This window comes from Nesoenas mayeri (genome assembly GCF_963082525.1).
Source record: "Nesoenas mayeri genome assembly, chromosome: 3".
NCBI classification, from domain to species: domain Eukaryota; kingdom Metazoa; phylum Chordata; class Aves; order Columbiformes; family Columbidae; genus Nesoenas; species Nesoenas mayeri.
In genome coordinates this window covers 3,232,188-3,250,789 of record NC_137544.1, presented here as the reverse complement: position 1 = coordinate 3,250,789, position 18,602 = coordinate 3,232,188, and the positions used below count along the sequence as shown (strand labels likewise).

At 49.4% G+C, this 18,602-nt stretch overlaps 2 protein-coding genes across 2 annotated transcripts in view; both read left to right on the top strand.

The window, feature by feature from the left end:
- PINX1 (PIN2 (TERF1) interacting telomerase inhibitor 1) overlaps window positions 1-3,157 on the top strand; it is a gene marked incomplete at its 5' end in the record, with an annotated part of 72,553 nt that extends 69,396 nt beyond the window's left edge. The window contains one exon of the mRNA XM_080342883.1: window positions 2,392-3,157. Coding sequence (XP_080199009.1) covers window positions 2,392-2,994 — 603 coding nt within the window. The 3' untranslated portion in view covers window positions 2,995-3,157. The remainder of the gene's footprint in view (window positions 1-2,391) is intronic.
- Window positions 3,158-12,233: 9,076 nt separating this feature from the next.
- Window positions 12,234-15,566, top strand: SOX7 (SRY-box transcription factor 7; the record flags this gene model as incomplete). The annotated part of the gene is made up of 2 exons (XM_080342596.1): window positions 12,234-12,462; window positions 14,674-15,566. 2 exons carry the CDS (start codon window positions 12,234-12,236, stop codon window positions 15,564-15,566), a joined length of 1,122 nt encoding a protein of 373 aa, XP_080198722.1.
- Between the last annotated feature and the right edge of the window lie 3,036 nt (window positions 15,567-18,602).

Here is an 18,602-nt window from a genome sequence, read left to right as displayed (position 1 = left end):
TTCAAATATGACATATATATATATATATATATATATAGATGCGTGTAGATATATGCACTTTTTTACCCATATTCAACACTTCTTTGCAGACTTCTCTTCCCAGAAAGCAAATCATTTGAGTTAGTTCATAAACTTACCCTGAAAGTGCACGACAAGGTATTCCTGCAAGAATAGTGCCTCGTTTTTATAAGTGCCCACACAAACATTACTGGAATCTCAAGTGGAATCTTTCGTTCCACTGGAATAGCTCTCTTGAAAGCAGATGAATGAGGAAATCAGTGCTCATCACGCATCGCTGGTGACACAACTTTTTACGTTCCTGCTCATGTGAGTGAAGGTGATGGATGCACAGGGAGTTGGACCCGCAAAACCTCACTCACAAACGCTAATAAACCCCTGTTCAGCAAGCACGTGTAACGCTGCCCTGAAGAAACCAGATCACTTATCTCCAACACCGTGCAATAACTATGAAGTGTTGAGATACGTGGTTTTATATCTCCCCATTTGCCACCGGCCTTCACCCTGTGCATCAGTTTATGCCAGTGAAAGAGGGTGTGAAATATTCCCGCTCTGATTTTAGTTGCATTTTATAGTCACTGTGATTCACATACGAGATCCATGGATAGAATGGATGCTCTTATCATCTGTGCATTTATGAATGGGAAAAAAAGTGAAGTCTATCTGTCATGCCACATTTGACTGTAATTGCTGTCGATTATCTCCGTTGTAGGTCAGGTGTTGGTAAAGATTCTACACAATTCACACCTGCTCAGCTTTTCCCATCGAGGGGGGTGTGCTTGGTTACCTGCAAGGCTTTCAAGAAAAAGCAATGTGAATTTTAGGACATCTCCAAGGGTCTTTTGTGACTTTTAGAGTCAGGTTATGGTTGGACTCAATGTCTCTTCCAACCGAAATGATTCTGTGATTCCATGATTTTGCCAAGCAAAGGGTTCTTTTTGAGTGTCTCGGTATCCTTGTGAACGAGTCTGAATTTCAGCTGCCTGTTTGGCTTGTTTATCTTGTAAGTCACAGGTAATTTAACAAGTTATGTATTTTCATCTCGTTGCATTTGTTGCTTATTCAGAGTCAATTCTCTTCGTGCCGTACATAACATCCAGCTCCAGAGCTATACTTTGCTTTGTGTTTTATATTTACTTTCAAGATACTAGACTCTCTAGATATTCACCTGCAGCTGGAGTTCACCAGCTATTTATTTTATCTACACGGAAGCCTTGTAAGACCTAACCTGCGATGTTGGTTTTGCCATCTGATAACGTATGATCAAACGGAGCATGTTTAAATAACAACATCTAGGACACAATGACAGTAAACCAGCTGCGAAACAAACATTTCTAAAGATCAGATAAGATGGAAGAGATGCATCAATGCCCGATTGCTCCGTATATCACCCAGTTCTTGTGCTTTGCTGTGGAGATATTCCAGGCATGGGATTTCCTTTATGCCACAGGCTAATAGATTGTTCTGCGTTATTTTTCATGTTGTTTTCTATCTTGTAGAGACATGTGCCTTTGCAAAGCGCATGTAATACACCCACTGTGATAGTATTATATTGTACATAATCTGCATGAGTTGCACAGGAGCGGGTAAACAGTAAGAAGTTCAAAGCAACGGAGAATCATCTTGTTCTGTATTCTCTTCCATGCTGCACCCTCTCTAAACCTACGCCGTCCTTTGCATTGAAGGGTGCCTCTCACTTCTACCCAAATCTATACTTTTACAATTAATTTTCAAAGCACCGTATCCAGTTGTGTCCAGTTCTGGGCCCCTCAGGTCAGGAAAGAGATTGAAGTGCTGGAGCGGGTCCAGAGAAGAGCAACGAGACTGGGGAAGGGACTTGAACACAAGCCCTATGGGGAGAGGCTGAGGGAGCTGGGCTTGTTTAGTCTGGAGAAGAGGAGGCTTAGAGCTGAGCTCAGCACTCTCTACAACTACCTGAAGGGCAGTTCTAGCCAGGTGGGGATTGGGCTCTTCTCCCAGGCATCAGCAATAGGACAAGGGGCCATGGGCTTCAACTCTGCCAGGGGAAATTGAGGCTGGAGATTAGAAAGCAATTCTGTGCAGAGAGAGTGGTCAGGCATTGAAATGGCTGCCCAGGGAGGTGCTGGACTCACTGGCCCTGGAGGTTTTTCAGCTGAGGTTGGCCATGGCACTTAGTGCCATGATCTAGTCAATGGACTGGAGTTGGACCAAGGGCTGGACTCGATGATCTCTGAGGTCTTTTCCAGCCCAGTCCATTCTGTGTGATTCTGCGTCTGTATTATTTTTTAATATTTATTTCATTTTAGTGTGAAAAAAAAAAAATAAAACAACAAAAAATGTTATATTTAAAGCCGTTATTTCTGACTCTCACTCCTCTTTGTTCACCTGCAGGAGGATATTATGGATCCTAAATCCCAGAAGGAGCAGAGAAATCACTGCCTCTCTGAGCCTGCAGACGGTTACAATACGGTGAAAAGCATCCTCACCGTACAGGAATATTTTGCGAAGCGGATGGCGAAACTGAAGGAATCCCAGAATGGAACAGAAACGGAGGTTGACGGTTCTATCCCAACAGCTGGAGAAGCTCTGGAGCCTTCAGAAGAACTGAAAACCAAAGTCAAAAAGAAAAAGAAGAAGCAGAAGAGGGATGAGGAGGAGAGTACAGAGCGTTGCGAGAAACCAAAAGCCAAACAATCTGAGACAGGTAACTTGAATGAGACGGAACTGGATGCTCTTTTAAATGAATGTCACTCAGGGAAGAAGAAAAGGAAACATAAAGAGCAGCATGAGGGCGAAAGCATTAATTGTGATGAAAATATAGGCAATGGAGACATTTCTACGGGAATATCTGATGGGGAAGATCTTGGCCTAAAGGACTCTGAAGCAAAGCAAAAGAAACGCCATAAGAAGAAACACAAAAAGCAAAAAGAGGAGGCAGATGAGCAGGTGGAAGGGGCACAGAGAAAGAAAAAGAAGCACTGCAAGCATGTTTAACCAGTTAAGAGTCAAGCTGGGACTCTGAGATGATTTAAAACTTTAGCACGTTAGGGAGAAGTCTGTGTAAACACACCAGCCAGGTGTCAAGTTGGGTTTTAGTCTTGACCTTGCTCTACCCTCAGCTTAAACCACAGGCTGGGCTTAAATACAAGGCTTAATTTCAAGGGTGACAGGCCTTAAATTCAAGGGTGACAGGCCTTAACTTCAAGGGTGACAGGCCAGCATCAGCTTCAGTGGTCAAAAGTTTTGCTGCTTCGTACAGACTGAGTTTGTCTCAATCCAGGGAGAAGGGGGATAAAAAGTCACCCTATTATTGCCTTTATTATTAAAACCACCATTGTTTTCACTTCTGATAGCCCAGCTCCGCTTATGGCAACAGGAGGGGTTTTGCAAAGCTGTATGGATTTTTTCACTGGTTTTTGCAAAGTCGTGTAATTTTTTCATTTAACTCCTTTTACCTTTAAAACAAATGTTGTTTCTTACCAAAAGAGTGTAATTAAGGGTTTACACCCAAGTGTCAGTGCTAAAGAATGAAATAAAAAACCTCCCTTTGTTTTCTAGCCTGTAGTTAACTAACAAGCAATTGTAACTTTGCGACAAAGCTAAAGGGATTGTGCCTTTATTAACCGTATCTAAATCTTTGGTTCCCAGGCAAATACCTTCAGGAGTGCATTGGGAATTCAAAAGGTTGGCTTGGATGGAGCAAGGTTGTCTGTGAAATTAGGGGACCAAACAGATTTTAAAAGCAGAGCCGGTCAGGTGCATTAATATTGCCATTTATACATTGAAAAATCAGCAGTTTGGATTTATAACCAAATCAGAGCTCGTTTCTGTTTGTAAACCTGGAAATAAGTAATGCTGGAGCTCAGCACTAACATAAGCAATTTTGTACGAGAGGTTGAATATTCAGGATGGGTTTTGGCGTAAGGTTTAGCTAAGAACTGATGGGGGAGCTTGAAATTGAAATGGTGGAGTGAGAAGACGCGTTTGCCATCCTCAAGTCTGGTTCTGATGTGGTCTTGGCCACAGAAAACTGGCAGCACGACCCTAAAAACCAGCCAGTTATCGTGGCATAATCCAGAGTTCAAATCCATTCGCTGCTTGTTTGACTTTAGGCCTGGCTGTGTTTCATCAGCGTAAATCTAAAACATCCCATTCGCCTGCTCTGCTGAATATAATGGATCCTTTTTTTCGTTACAATTGTCTTAGTTGAGTCGCTTAACGTGGTTTGAAAAACATCCTCAAGATGCAGATGTTATTAAGCAAAAATGTCTTTAAGCCATGTTTATTGTCCAGTGGGAGAAACTCAGTCTGAAGCAACACGGTCCACATGGCTTCAGATATTGTAGCTGAACTCATCCTTTATAAGATTTCTTGGGTTGCAAAGCACCTTTCTTGCCCTCAGGACATGCTCATTCATTGTAGCAAAACTACTTTAGTTTTCCTGATTGTAAAGGAGAACAAAATGCCTTTCCCTTTGTTCCAGGCTTGCACGCCAGTAGTTTTTAACCCTTGTATTAATAGCATTCGCTTTTCAGTGCTATATAAGTATTAGATCACAGGATCCCAGAATGTGAGGGGTTTCAAGGGACCTGGAAAGCTCATCCAGTGCAATCCCCCCATGGAGCAGGAACACCCAGATGAGGTTACACAGGAAGGTGTCCAGGCGGGTTGGAATGTCTGCACAGAAGGAGACTCCACAACCCCCCTGGGCAGCCTGGGCCAGGCTCTGACACCCTCACCCCCAACAAGTTTCTTCTCAGATTTAAGTGGAACCTCCTGTGTTCCAGTTTACACCCATTACCCCTTGTCCTATCACTGGTTGTCACCAGAAGAGCCTGGCTCCATCCTCCTGACACTCCCCCTTTCCATATTGATCCCCATGGATGAGTCCCCTCTCGTTCTCCTGTTCTCCAGCTCCAGAGCCCCAGCTCCCTCAGCCTTTCCTCACACGGGAGATGCTCCACTCCCTGCAGCATCTTGGTGGCTGCGCTGGACTCTCTGCAGCAGTTCCCTGTCCTGCTGGAGCTGAGGGGCCACAACTGGACACAAGATTCCAGGTGTGGTCTCCCCAGGGCAGAACAGAGGGGCAGGAGAACCTCTCTGACCTACTGACCACCTCCTTCTAACCCACCCCAGGTGCCATTGGCTTCCTGGCCACAAGGGCCCAGTGCTGGCTCATGGTCACCCTGCTGTCCCCAGGACCCCCAGGTCCCTTTCCCCTACACTGCTCTCTAATAGGTCATTCCCCAGCTTATACTGGAACCTGGAGATATTGAGATATTATGATGCTGGGTTGTTCCCTGGTTTCCTTAAACAAAATACACGGAATACCATGAGGTTCCTACACAATTGTGAGTAAGCTCCGTGCTTGGGGTGAAAATTAATTATCAGTGGACAAAGACAGCAAAATCAATTTTCACATTGCATTAAAGCATCCCAAGTTTTGTGGTTGCCCTTCAAAGCAGCCTTTCTAATTTCACCTCGATTTGGGATTTTTGTTTGCTAGCAAAAGCCTGTTTCAAATGATTTTAAAGTCTTAAACAATTAAACTTTACAGTCCCTCTGGGATTTTGGTTTAAAAAGGTGCTGGTCAAGGAATAGGGTTTCTTTCTCCAAATACTGCTGGGCTTGTTTGTTTGTTCTCTATTAATCTTCCTCGAGTTTCTATGTGCTAATTCTTATGAGTGTTTGGCCGCATTCCAACACTAGTTACAGAAGAAAGAAAAGCAGGAGTAAATCTTTAAATTTATGGCATTACTACAGGTAAGTACTGTGTACCTAAGATTTAAATCTTGCTGCAGTATCAGCTACAGATAGACGAGAATCTACTTGTACAAAGAGTGGGAATTTCACTTTATCCCAGGAAATGAAGGGTCTTAATGTTCCTCAAGCTCAAAGAGAAAGAGCATGTGCAGAATAGGGGTTATTGGGTTAAAATAATCAGAATAGACTAGAATTTGAAACAAGCGATTCACTGTGTTAGTGGTAACTCAACTTTGCGTTACTCCACAAAAAGCTCTTCTCAACAGATACTCTCTAGTGAAATAGATGATTGAAACAGCAGGAACGTGCTTCAAAGAAATAATAGTTTTGGATTTGGTTTGGTTTGGTTGGTTTATAGTGGGTTTTGAGTCCAGTTTTAACCAAACTCTGCGTTGGCGAGAAGGTTTTTTTCCAAAAGCATAAGAAAAATAATCACATTATTACCCAGATGGTGCAAATAGCAGCATGTAAGCGCAAAGAAATTATTTGGTTTCATTTTAGTGAATATAAGACTTCTAAACAGCAGGGTTTGTGTTATGTATTTGTCCATCGCAGTCACACATTGCGGCACAAAGTGATGTACCTGCAACCTAAAAACTAAGAGAAATGAGAGCCTCCGCTCTGCTTTCGCTTCCAAAGGGAGAATGATGCACACACGGCGTAGATATTAAAATATTATCAGTTTTCATCACTCCGGATCACCAGCGACATAGAAAATTCTCCTGTTTTGCATTGGGAGCCATATGCAGATGATGGTTTCTCGTGAGCTCCTTCCATCTGTCGCAGGTACCACGTTGTTCTTCGCTTTGAGCCTGGAAATAAATAGTCAGTGCAATGCTGCAGTTGCAATTTCGTGCACAGCAATATACCTATACGTATATATATATATATATATGGACTTTTGTGCTTGTGAGCACAGAACTGTGTCCTGGGAAGCAGAGGCCATGGAAAACTGCTTTTATTACCAGTATCGGACCAAAGTCCACATGAATTTTATGGCTTTAAGTGTTTGATCTTGCTGCGTCCGACTCTGCAGAACAGGCTCTGCTCCTTCAGTTTCTTCCCAAGACTTTACACAAAAATCAGCAATTATTTCAAAGCACAGATGCGTGATGCTATCAAGTACAAGTTTCAAGGCAACCTGTTAAGATTTCAGAACCCTGTATCCTTACGTCAATGTGAGTTTTGGTCCATTAGGAAGTATCTGAGATGCAGCTGCTTTGGGAAATTTAGGAAACGCATCCAGTTCAGCGTCATGTCCAATTAATGCAATTTTCCTTTAAGCAAAAGGTAGTTCTGGTGCTGACTTATTTCAAATAATCAGCCCTGGGCGAAGAAAATTAGCCGAATGCACCAATGTAATTAACTAATTTTCCCCTGTTTAAACACAAGAGGTTGAAGCTCGTGAAGCATCCACCTTCAAAAGGCACCATTTACGTCACGAAACCTCCGGACCTGCCAGCACGAGGAGGAGGAAGGAAGCTCCAAAAAGAGAGGAAAACCACACAAAGTCTATTGGAAAACACCGCGTAGCATCAAAAAAAAATCTTATTATAGCATGTCCTCAAACACCGCGAGGGTTTCGAGCATCTGTAATGATCCTGCGCATAATTCTTCCTCATTCCTGGAGCTGTGAGAAGGGTTTTAAATCTAATTTGTGGTCAAGGATTCCCCAGGAAGGATCAGAGCTCGCAGAGAATTTGGGCAATAACCACATGTCTTTACCTGTCCCACGCAGGGACAAACAAACTTGTATAAGCAAACTTTTAGACAAGCCCTGGTGAGACCACACCTGGAATCTTGTGTCCAGTTGTGGCCCCTCAGTTCCAGCAGGACAGGGAACTGCTGGAGAGAGTCCAGCGCAGCCACCAAGATGCTGAAGGGAGTGGAGCATCTCCCGTGTGAGGAAAGGCTGAGGGAGCTGGGGCTCTGGAGCTGGACAAGAGGACACTGAGGGGGGACTCATTCCTGGGGATCAATATGGAAAGGGGGAGTGTCAGGAGGATGGAGCCAGGCTCTTCTGGTGACAACCAGTGACAGGACAAGGGGTAATGGGTACAAACTGGAACACAAGAGGTTCCACTTAAATTTGAGAAGCAACTTGTTGGGGGTGAGGGTGTCAGAGCCTGGCCCAGGCTGCCCAGGGGGTTATGGAGTCTCCTTCTGTGCAGACATTCCAACCCGCCTGGACACCTTCCTGTGTAACCTCATCTGGGTGTTCCTGCTCCATGGGGGGATTGCACTGGATGAGCTTTCCAGGGCCCTTCCTACCCCTGACATTCTGGGATTCTGTGACTGGTGGATGTGGTAAAAATCAACTTTTGTGGTGGCAGAAGCAGAAGATTGTTCCAATGCCAAATCAGAGCTCAATTTCTCAGCAAGTCAGAACTTAAAATTCTACTTCTGAGTCACTCAGAGGTGTTTTTTTTTCTTATCTTAATCCATTCTTTATAAATTTTAAAGTGTAAGAGGGAAATTCCGCTAGTCCCCTTTAACCTAAAGGGACTAAAACATGTTATTTTTGTAACATAAAGGGACTAAAATATGTGGTTTTTGTGACTTAAAGCCACGCTTTAAAAATAGACCAGAAGCATTCAGCACCATGAATGTATGTGCTGAAAATTGGTTTTGGTTGACATTATTTGTGGTGGGGTGTATAAGGGGAAAGCTGTGATTTCTTTTCATAGCAAATAAATGGTCCCAGTAGTGGGGGGGAAACAGATTTGGGTTGGTTCTGCTCCTTCACCAAGAGCCACCGGCTCTTGCATGGGGAACCCCCAGCAAAAAAACGCCCTTGGGAGGCGAGAGTTTCATCAATAATTAAAGAACATGCGAATATCGAGCTAATTTAGGATTTGCACATTTGAGTAATGGAGGGGAGGGTGATAATAAACCCGTCGTTTACAAACCGAGCAAAACACCAGATGTCGAATCGATGCCGAAAGGGGATGTTTGAATTTGAAGAGTGGGGACGGTCTCATCTATAGAGGGTTCGGTCGCGGATCTGCCACGCGACCCATGGGAGTTGCTGCCGCTGTTCCCCGTCCGTGAAAATGGGGAGAACAAAGCTTTTTCCACCCTTTGTCTGCTCGCTCTATTTTAGCTTTTAGCTGTAATTTCCCTGCTCTGGAAGCCCTGAGAGAGCTCCGCTTCTTCCTGTGCCCCAGATACAGGTAAACCCTGTAAAGTAAAGTAACGCGTAAAAATTATAGATGAGGTTTGTTTGTTGATTTTTAATTTTTTCCAGACTGCTGCTAATTACCCTGATACGGTCACAATTAAAAAGGTGGCATTTTCACATGGCCCCAGCCGCCTTTATGTAACACCGAGCTTCCTACAGGACAGGTTTAACCAGCATTTTGTGTCGGGTGCAGAATGAAACCCATCTTACTAATGCAATCAGAATGCCAGGTGCTAAAGGAGAGGGGGGAGGAAAGGAAAAGGAAAAGAAAGGTGTTTATTATCGTTGTTTGCACAAATGAGAAATATTTTGCCGTATTTTTGTCCTGTGGCTCTATGGGTGTCGCAGTCTCGCTGCAGGGGGGTTCTGAAAAGCCACATGGATTCAAACATGTGATACGTGGAGGAGATCAAACCGTGTTACCCCACGATGTCGAGGGAAAATTGAGGACCAGGAAAAGTGGGTGAGTTGTTCCCAGAACCATTGTGGCCAAGGCAGGAGGTGGATGAAGGTCCCGTCCCTGCTCAGGGCTTTATCCTCCCTGCATCCCTCACATCGCACTGTGGACATTGGTGTAACCGGGCTCGAGTGGAATTCATCTGTTTCTTTTCCCTTGAGGGGATATACTCTTCTACTGCTCCCAAAAATTTTTTGGCCTTGGGTATAGAGGTTTAGGGGTTTTTTTATAATAATAATAATAATAATAATAATAATAATATCCAGGCCATGTGCTTGTTCACCCCAAAGGGCATCATCATACACGAGTTACTACAGATGGGTTGATGCAAAACTACCTCAGCACTAGAGTGCAGAGGGAAGATGCTGCTTTTGGGGACTAGGACAAGGGGTGATGGTTTTAAATGAGAGGAGGGAGATTCAGGCCGGACATGAAGAAGAAATTGTTGACAATGAGGGTGGTAAAGTAATGGAACAGGTTGTCCAGAGAGGTGGTGGATGAACCATCCCTGGAGACATCCCAGGCCAGGCTGGACGGGGCTCTGAGCAACCTGAGCTGGTGCAGATGTCCCTGCTCATGGCAGGGGTGGCACTGGATGAGCTTTGGAGGTCCCTTCAACCCAAACCATCCTGTGATTCTATGATTCTGTGATTCTAAGATTCTATATGCATGCTGAGAGTTAAAAAATAACACTGAGGGGTGTAACACCATATTCAAAATAGAACCTTGCCACTTCGCCGTCTCTTCTTTCTGTGCACTTCAACCTCTTCTAAAGGGAAATTTATATATATTTATATATAAAACAATAATAAAAAAGGATGTTATGGGTTTTCTTTCCAAACTCTTGCTGCCAAGCTCCGCAGCAACGCCACATCTGCAAAATGCACCCAGGAGAGCTGTTCCAAGGAGGATGGAGGGTTTGGCATCCTCCCTCCCTGCCCCGTCCTGGCACTTCAAGGCATTGAGACGGGACTTTGGGAGGGAACCGGTGCCCGCTGTGCAAAGCCCGGGACAGCACGAGCCGTCCCCAAGAGCTCCAAAACACAGATAAAAGCCGGTTGCTATGTGCCGGTCTGCATGTGTGTATGTGCAAAGGGTTTATAAATCTGTCCCAAGACCAGGAAACCTCCTGCGCCTTTTAGATTTAAGAGAAGTTGCCTTCCTGTTGTATTCCCAGATAACGCGGCTCTGATCGAGCCCCACTTGTAAATAGCTTAATAGATTTAATCAGTTCCTTTGGAAAATGTTGTTGTTTCCTCAGGGTTTTCATTCGGTTCCCGGGGCAAAGCTCAAAAAGGGCAGTCGCTACTCCTGCTGCAAGTGAAGTTGGTGGCTTCCACCTCTCCAGACCCCCAAATCACCATAACCCACAAAAAATCAGATCCCACTCTGTGTGCAAAGCAGGAGAGACCAGGAAACCCAGGCGGATCCTGAACCCGCCAAGTTTACATTTACACACCGTGCTCTCCATCACTTGTAAGCTGACAAGAGTCAATAGGAACACCCAGGCACGTGGTTCAATCGCTGCCGACCTGCACAAACACCCCGGCTTGGGATCCGCGCTGGGTTTTTCCCCTCCGTGCATGGGTTAGATGGGGCAACATCCAGCCGGCCCCGAGGAAATGCCTTCCCATGCTGTGCCCTGGCCCATCGGCTTTCTGGCAGCGCGGGTCGGAAATCCACCATCAGTCACGGCGAAGCTGCTGCAGCCCATGTCAGGGGGTCAGAATCATAAAGGAATCCAGCGACTAAATATATTCCTTGGGGCAGGTTGCAGGGATGAGCTGGGCAAAAGGGTCTGGCTGGGGATTTTTGGTCTCGTCGCCTTCCTGGAGATGGTTCGTCCCAGGTGGGGGAAGCTCTTAGGGGTGACTTTCTTGCCTTCGTGAGCACCGAACTGGGAATGTCATTGTGTGATGGTGGGGCTTCCATCCCAATCGGGCTGGGGTGGCTTTGCAGGACGGGGCAGCGCTCCATGAAACGCAGCAGCAAGGAAAAGAGCGTAAAGCATCAGACAGGTCCCCCATGTCCGAGCGTCCCAAGGGCGAGCAGTGGGGACCGACTGGGGATGTTGCAGCCCCTGCTCCGTGTGAACCCAACAAACCCAATTAGGAGCCCAACCAGGCTGGACAAGCATGTTCACTGGGTACCAGTTTCCCTCCCGTGCGAGGGGACCTGAGAATTCAGGGTAACTGGGTGAAAACCCACAGAGGGTGACAAAGCCCAGGCTGGACTAGTGATTAAAGCAGTGGGTGCGGAGGGAAAGGGGCACGTTGCTGTGGGACCCGTGCCTTGATTTCCCCTTGCAAACAGAAGCACTGCAGCTTGCCAAAGCCTGGGGAGAGGGCTGGGGGGAACCCCTATAGGGACCTTCAATTTGGGGCCACCCCGAAACGTCTCCATGCCGTCATTGTTCCTCTGTGTTTTGAAGTTTTTGAGGTGCAGGGGTGGGGGGGCAGCCGGGGCTGTGCAGGGGTGGCCGGGCCATTTCCAGCTCCCTTTCAGTGGGCAAAACAATAAAAAATAATAATAATAAAAGCGGAGGGGGGGGGCGGGAAGTAGAAGGTTGGGGGGTGCTGCCCCCCCACCGGGGGGGTGCCGGGCAGAGGGTGGAGAGAAGTTTTCTCCCCGCTCCATCCTGTCCGGGGCTTGAGGAGTTTGCAAACAAGGAGGAGCAGCGGAGTTCCCTTCGGTGTCATTGGAGGAGGCTTTTTCCAAGGAGCTCATAAATACGAGGGAGGCCGGGCAAGAGGCTGGGACTGCGCGGGGACCCCGAGGGCAGCGCAGCGGGCAGGGGCGGGGGCCGGGGGGGCGGCGGGGCCGGGTCGGGCCATGGCTGCGCTGCTCAGCACCTTCCCCTGGCCGGAGCGGCTGGAGGGGGACGGGACCGAGGGGCTGCGAACGGGGCCGCAACCCCCGCGTTGTCCTCCGAGGGAGAAAAGCTCCGAGAGCCGCATCCGCCGGCCCATGAACGCGTTCATGGTGTGGGCGAAGGACGAGAGGAAGCGGCTGGCGGTGCAGAACCCCGACCTGCACAACGCGGAGCTCAGCAAGATGCTCGGTGAGGAGCGGAGGGGTGAAGGGTTTGGGGAGGGGGGCGGGGGATCCCGGGGGTGAGTGCCCGTGTAGCCACCCGGGCGGCTCCGGGGGTGCAAACCGTGTCTGGATCCCACAGCCCAGGGTGGGCACCCATGCACCCACCCGGGCATCCCACGGGGTGCAAACCCTGTCTGGATCCCACACCCTGGGGTAGGCACCCATGCACCCACCTGGCCATTCCCAGGGGTGCAAAACCTCTCTGGATCCAGTACCCCAGGGTGGGTACCCATGCACCCACCCGGGCATCCCACAGGGTGCAAACCCTATCTGGATCCCACAGCCCGTGGCCCCGTCGTCTGTGAACCAGATTCGGTACCTGGGGGCAGGCACCCCTACACCCACCTGGTCAGCTCTAGGGGTGCAAACCCTGTCCAGATCCAGTACTCCGGGGTGCACACTCATGCACCCATCGGCCATCCCATGGGGTACTAACCCTGTCCGGATCCCATATCGCAGGGGTGGGCACCCATACTCCCATCGGCCATTCCTGGGAGTGCAAACCCTGTCTGGATCCCACACCCTGGGGTAGGCACCCATGCACCCACCTGGTCATTCCCAGGGGTGCAAAACCTCTCTGGATCCAGTACCCCAGGGTGGGCACCCATGCACCCACCCGGGCATCCCATGGGGTGCAAACCCTGTTCAGATCACATACCCCAGGGTTAGGCACCCGTGCACCTACCCAGCCATCCCAGGGGTCCAAAACCTCTCTAGATCCAGTACCATGGGGTGCGCACCAATGCACCCCCGGGGGTGCAAACCCTGTCCAGATCCCATGCCCCAGGGGTGCAAACTCTGCCTGGAGATGGGGAGCCATACATCTTCCCTCCCACCCTAAAAGCCTTTCCCAGGTCTGGCAGCAGCACCCTGGGTTTTGTGCATCCCCCCTGCCACCCCAGGGGATACAGGCAGGTCCAGCACACAAGGGGTGGGCACCCACATGGCCATGCTGTGGGGTGCAAATCTTGCCTAGTTCCAGCACCCGCTGGCAACGTGCAGCAGGCTTGTGGGGTGCAAAGTCTGGTAGTGTCCCGCACCCCAGGAGACAGGCAGTGTACACCCTACCACCATCCCTCAATGTAAACCCTGCAGCGCTGGGCTGCCAGTGCCAGGGAGCCCTGGATGCAATGCAAGGAGGGACCCCCAAATTTTCCTGGCCTGTCTTTGCCGTCCCGCTTGGTCCCCAAACTCACTAGCCCACCCCAACATTGCATAGCCGGGCAGTGGGTAGGATGGTAGTGGTGTTTCTGCTGTTTCTTTTCAGAGATCACGACCCATTTTGCATACACATTTGTTTCCCCACTCCCCATCCACTATTTCACCCTCCCCACAATCCCCTTTTTTTTTAATGTCAAACCAAGAGGGCAAACTGAAAAAAACCAGCCCAGGCAGCCTGAGAAAGAGCTGCCCAAATTGCAACACATCTTTGCTGTCCAGCCTCTTACCCAAAGTTTCTGTTTCCCTGGACAGTTTTGCGGTATTTTCTTTGGTGGTTTGGGTTTTCTCCTCGCTGCTTTGCCATGCAGCATCTCTGCTTATTCAATGTTATTTCTGCTGCCTCTTTGGCAAGGGGAAAGCGTCAAACGCTTTGATCCGTGTCCTTATTTCTCCCCCTGCCCTGAGGGGCAGCCTGGGGCAGCCTCACCATGGGTTACAACCCCCCGCCCCGCTGCTGCTTCTCTGTCCTGTGTCTTGGGGATGTTTTGTATCTCAGACAAGCAGGTCGTGGCACCTGGGTCTCCGAACACCCCGGTGCAAGTCCCAGCAGGACACATGCTGGGACACAACCAGGGACACCACGTCCTGACCCCCTGCTCAGCCGGGCATGGCCTTGGCAGTCCCCCTTCCATCCCAGAGAGGCTTTGCAAGATCAGGCCGTGGAGCTGGGGGAGTTTATTTGCCCTGATTTATTCGCAGCAAGGCTCAGTTAACCCTGAATCCACCCTGCCTGGCATTTGGGATGGGGGGAGCTGGAGGACCTACAGTGGCTTCAATACTCCCCTTCTTCACCCTCCCACTGCCACATCCTTGTGGGTTTGTGGGGTGCAGCTCAGATATTGGGAGCCCCTACCTTGCTCTTGGGTTTTGTGCCTGCAAGCGTGGGGTGGCAGCTCCTTTTCCCCCCCGATGTGGCCTCCACGGGTGCTAAGGGGAGTTCCATTCTCCATTTCAGGCAAGTCCTGGAAGGCTCTGAGCCTCCCGCAGAAGCGTCCCTACGTGGAGGAGGCCGAGCGGCTGCGGGTGAAGCACATGCAAGATTACCCCAACTACAAATACCGACCCCGCAGAAAGAAGCAGGTCAAGCGGATCTGCAAGCGGGTGGACCCCGGATTTTTGCTGGGCAGCCTGACCCGGGACCAAAACGCGGTGCCGGAGAAGCGGACCTGCGGCCGGGCTGCGGGGGAGAAAGAGGGGCCGGGTGAGTACCCCCCTCGCCCAGGGCTGCCGGCCATCCGGGGGTACCGAGAGGCTTCAGGCAGTGGCAGCAGCACCAGCGTGGACACCTACCCCTATGGGCTGCCCACCCCCCCGGAGATGTCTCCGCTGGACGCCATAGACCCTGAGCAGAGCTTCTTCTCCTCGCCCTGCCCGGATGAGCATCATCGCTCCCACCTCCCCGGAGCCACCTACTCCCCGGAGTACGCGGGCAGCTCCATCTCGTGCAACCACCACTCTCTCAGCCCCATGCCGCAACCCACCACCTGCATGATCCCCCCAACCTCCAGCTGCCCTTCTCTTCCTCCTCCTCCTCCTCCCAGCTACTACACACCTGCCTTCCCCTCCCTGCACCCCCCGAGCCTCCATGCCCACCTGGGCCAGCTCTCCCCACCACCCGACCACCACGGCTTTGACACCTTGGACCAGCTGAGCCAAGCTGAGCTCCTGGGGGAGATGGACCGCAATGAGTTCGACCAGTATCTCAACAACCCCGGCCACAGCGACCACCACGTCTTGGTCAATGGACACGTCCCGGCGGCCAGTGGCTCCCACACCTCCGAGACCAGCCTCATCTCTGTCCTCGCTGATGCCACGGCCACCTACTACAATAACTACAGTGTCTCCTAGACCCGGGGCCGCCTGGACCGGCTGAGGAAGGACCTGACACAGTATTACAAGGCGTTGCTCCCCGGGGACATCGCTCACCGTCCCTCAGGGTGACTGAGTCCGAACCGCAAGGGCCGTGGAGTCTTCTCGGTGGCGTAGGTAAAGGATTTTGGTCATCAGCTCGTCATCTGTGTGAAACCTTGGGTGTCCTGCTCCGCATGGAGCTTGGGGGGCATTTCCCCTTGCCAAGCCCTTTGGCCAAGTTCCTTTTCCAAAGCAGAGATGCGCCTGGGAGTGCGGGAGAGCTGCCCCCCAAATTTTGGGGCACCCCAGCTCTGATTTGGAGCCAGGAGGGTGGCAGCATCCTGCAGAAAAAAGTCCTGGTCAGGGAAAAAGCCCCTTGAAGGGGACATCCAGAGGGGACACCAAGGATGATGCTGGGCTGGCCCTGGGGATGTGGGGGCTGTAAAGGGGCAGCCAGTGCCGAGGGTGGTCGGTTCTGGAGGGGAGTAGGATCAGGGCTTGGAAAAGCAGGTTCTTGTTTGGGTTCCATTGCCTTGGCCTCCAATCAAAAGCCCTCCCAAAACCAGGGACCACATGAGCTGCCCTGGGAACAGGTCCTGGGGATGAGCATTTTGGCCAAGAGGTGATGATGTAGCAGATATACGTTGGTTTTTCTTTAATCAAGCATCCTTTGAAGGCGAACGCTTCCCGTTTCGAGCCGCAGTGCCCAATGCCTCCTCTAACTCTGGCATATTATTGCTTGTAATAAAGCTGTACATTGATTTATTCCTTCCATTATTCCTCCCCTCGGATTTTGTATTTGCTCGAGTTCCCTTCCTTTTCATAAAGATGAAGCTTTATTTTAAATCACTTATATGACATGATTAATCTTAGTGTTTACTATATGGCACTTGGTAATGATTAGTTAGTAGCGTGGCTATGATTTTCTGGTTTCAGTCCCAAACATGTATTAATAATAATTGCAAATAATACTTAAAAAGCCCCACAACTTCACAGATTTTTAAGCTAAGGCATTCCATCTCTTTTGTGTGACTCTATGCATTTTGAATGAGTGTAGATATGAGTTTGCATAAAATATTTAATTTAAATAAATATGTTTTTATACAATGATTGTTTTATGATTTAAATTGTTGTAACTATTGACAAAGTTTTCAAAACAGAAACATTTCCCGTGCGAGTGCTATTTTTTTAATTTTTTTTTTTGATGTTGGTATTTTCAGCCAAACTTTTCTACTTCCATTGTGTTTTTTTTTTAATAAAAAAGATCTGTGGTTATGTTTATAAATTGTGGATTGGTTTCTAAAAGTGTCACTTCTCATGGTGTGTCTTGGGGGCAGCAAGTCACTTTGGTGGCCTTGATCCTGCTTTTGCCCTCTCATGAATATGTCCTTTTAACGCCAGGTCCTACGTAGATATTACAGTAAAGAGTAGGCAGAACTTTGCTATTTTGATGAGCACCAATGACGTTGCTTATTTATGAAGTGAGCGTCAGAGCCTGGAATGTGTTTTTATTCGCATTTAAGGCCATCTTTCATAGTTCGTGCTGATTTAAGATGCTCCACAGTGTGAGGGTCACGTAGAGGGTCCTTGGTGCAAATGCACATCAAGGCCATGAGGCCTGAGAAATGGAGTGTGGGTCAAATTTGGGGAGCCTTGTAGGTGGATGTGGGGTGCTGGCCTTCAGGCATTACTAGTGAAGACAAAATCTTAGTCCTTCTTGTTGCCTGTGGACCAACATCAAATCCTGCTCTTGCCAGGCATCACCTTAGGCTGTGTCCCTGTGGTCCTCAGGGTTGAGCCATGCACACCTGCCAAAGCAGTGTCGTCCCAGGCTGTGTCCTCTTGCTGGGGCCCAAAAAGTGGAAGAGCAAGTTCACTTTGTGATGCTCACTTATGTGTGTTGGCTGGAAGGAATCTCCTGAGGTCACTCAACCCAACCCAAGGCAACCCAACCCAGCTGAGCTGACTTGCCTTCCATAAATGACTTATTTCTGACTCAGGGAGCCTATAGCAAGTATCTGGGGAGGCACTAACATGCCCTTGTCCTGTGTTTATGGTTGTCCTTTGTCTCCCACTCATAGCTCTCCTGGAGACACGTCACCTCTTCCTTTGCCCATCACTCAGCATCCAAACCCACCCCTGGCCACGTTTCCCTTTTAGGGGGAACCAAATGGATGCCTTTGAGTGTCCTCCCAGCACTGTGGCCTGTGGTGGCTCTTGCACCAGCACAGCACAATGGTGTGATGGTTGGTGTGGTGCCGAGGTGGCCGATGCACTAGCCCATTTGGGTCAGTGTCGCTTCTCCAAGAGGGTTTGTGAATCAACCCGATGGGGCTGGAGTGAGGAAGGTGCCATGAGCCTGTTTGGTCTCTGTGCCCAGCAGCATTGACTCACGTTGGACCACACCAGGGGCAGGGGCAGGAGCAGGGCTGGAGAAGTCCAGCTCCTCCCACCTCCTGCTCTGCCCATGATCCCTGTGGTGCCCCATGGGATGCTCACGACTTCTTGGAAGCACATTAGAAATTGTCCATAGCAGGGAATGGCACAAGTGTGCATGTCCAAACCTGGATCTGCCTTTCAAGCAGCAAATCCAGGGGCTGCTCCTTTCGAAGCAGGCTCTTGTTAGAGGGGCACCCAGCCCAGGGCATTGGGTGGGGACCCACCTCAAGGTTCTCTGTAAGTTGCCTTTTCTGCCAGAGCAGCTGAGAACAGCGTGATGAGGTTTTAAACTGCCTTGGTGAGGAGACAGAGAGCTCAGCCGTTCTGGCCGCCCAATGAGATCAGCTCTGGGTATCATCACCAACCCCTCTGGGACACTGGCTGCTCTTTCCTCTCCTGCTCCTTGTCCCCATGCCCTGAGCAGTGATGGGATCAACTGAAACAGCCCAACACCCAAGAAATTGTTTACAATGAGAGTGATGAGAGCCTGGCCCAGGTTGGCCAGAGAGGTGGTGGATGAACCATCCCTGGAGACATCCCAGGCCAGGCTGGACGGGGCTCTGAGCAACCTGAGCTGGTGAAGATGTCCCTGCT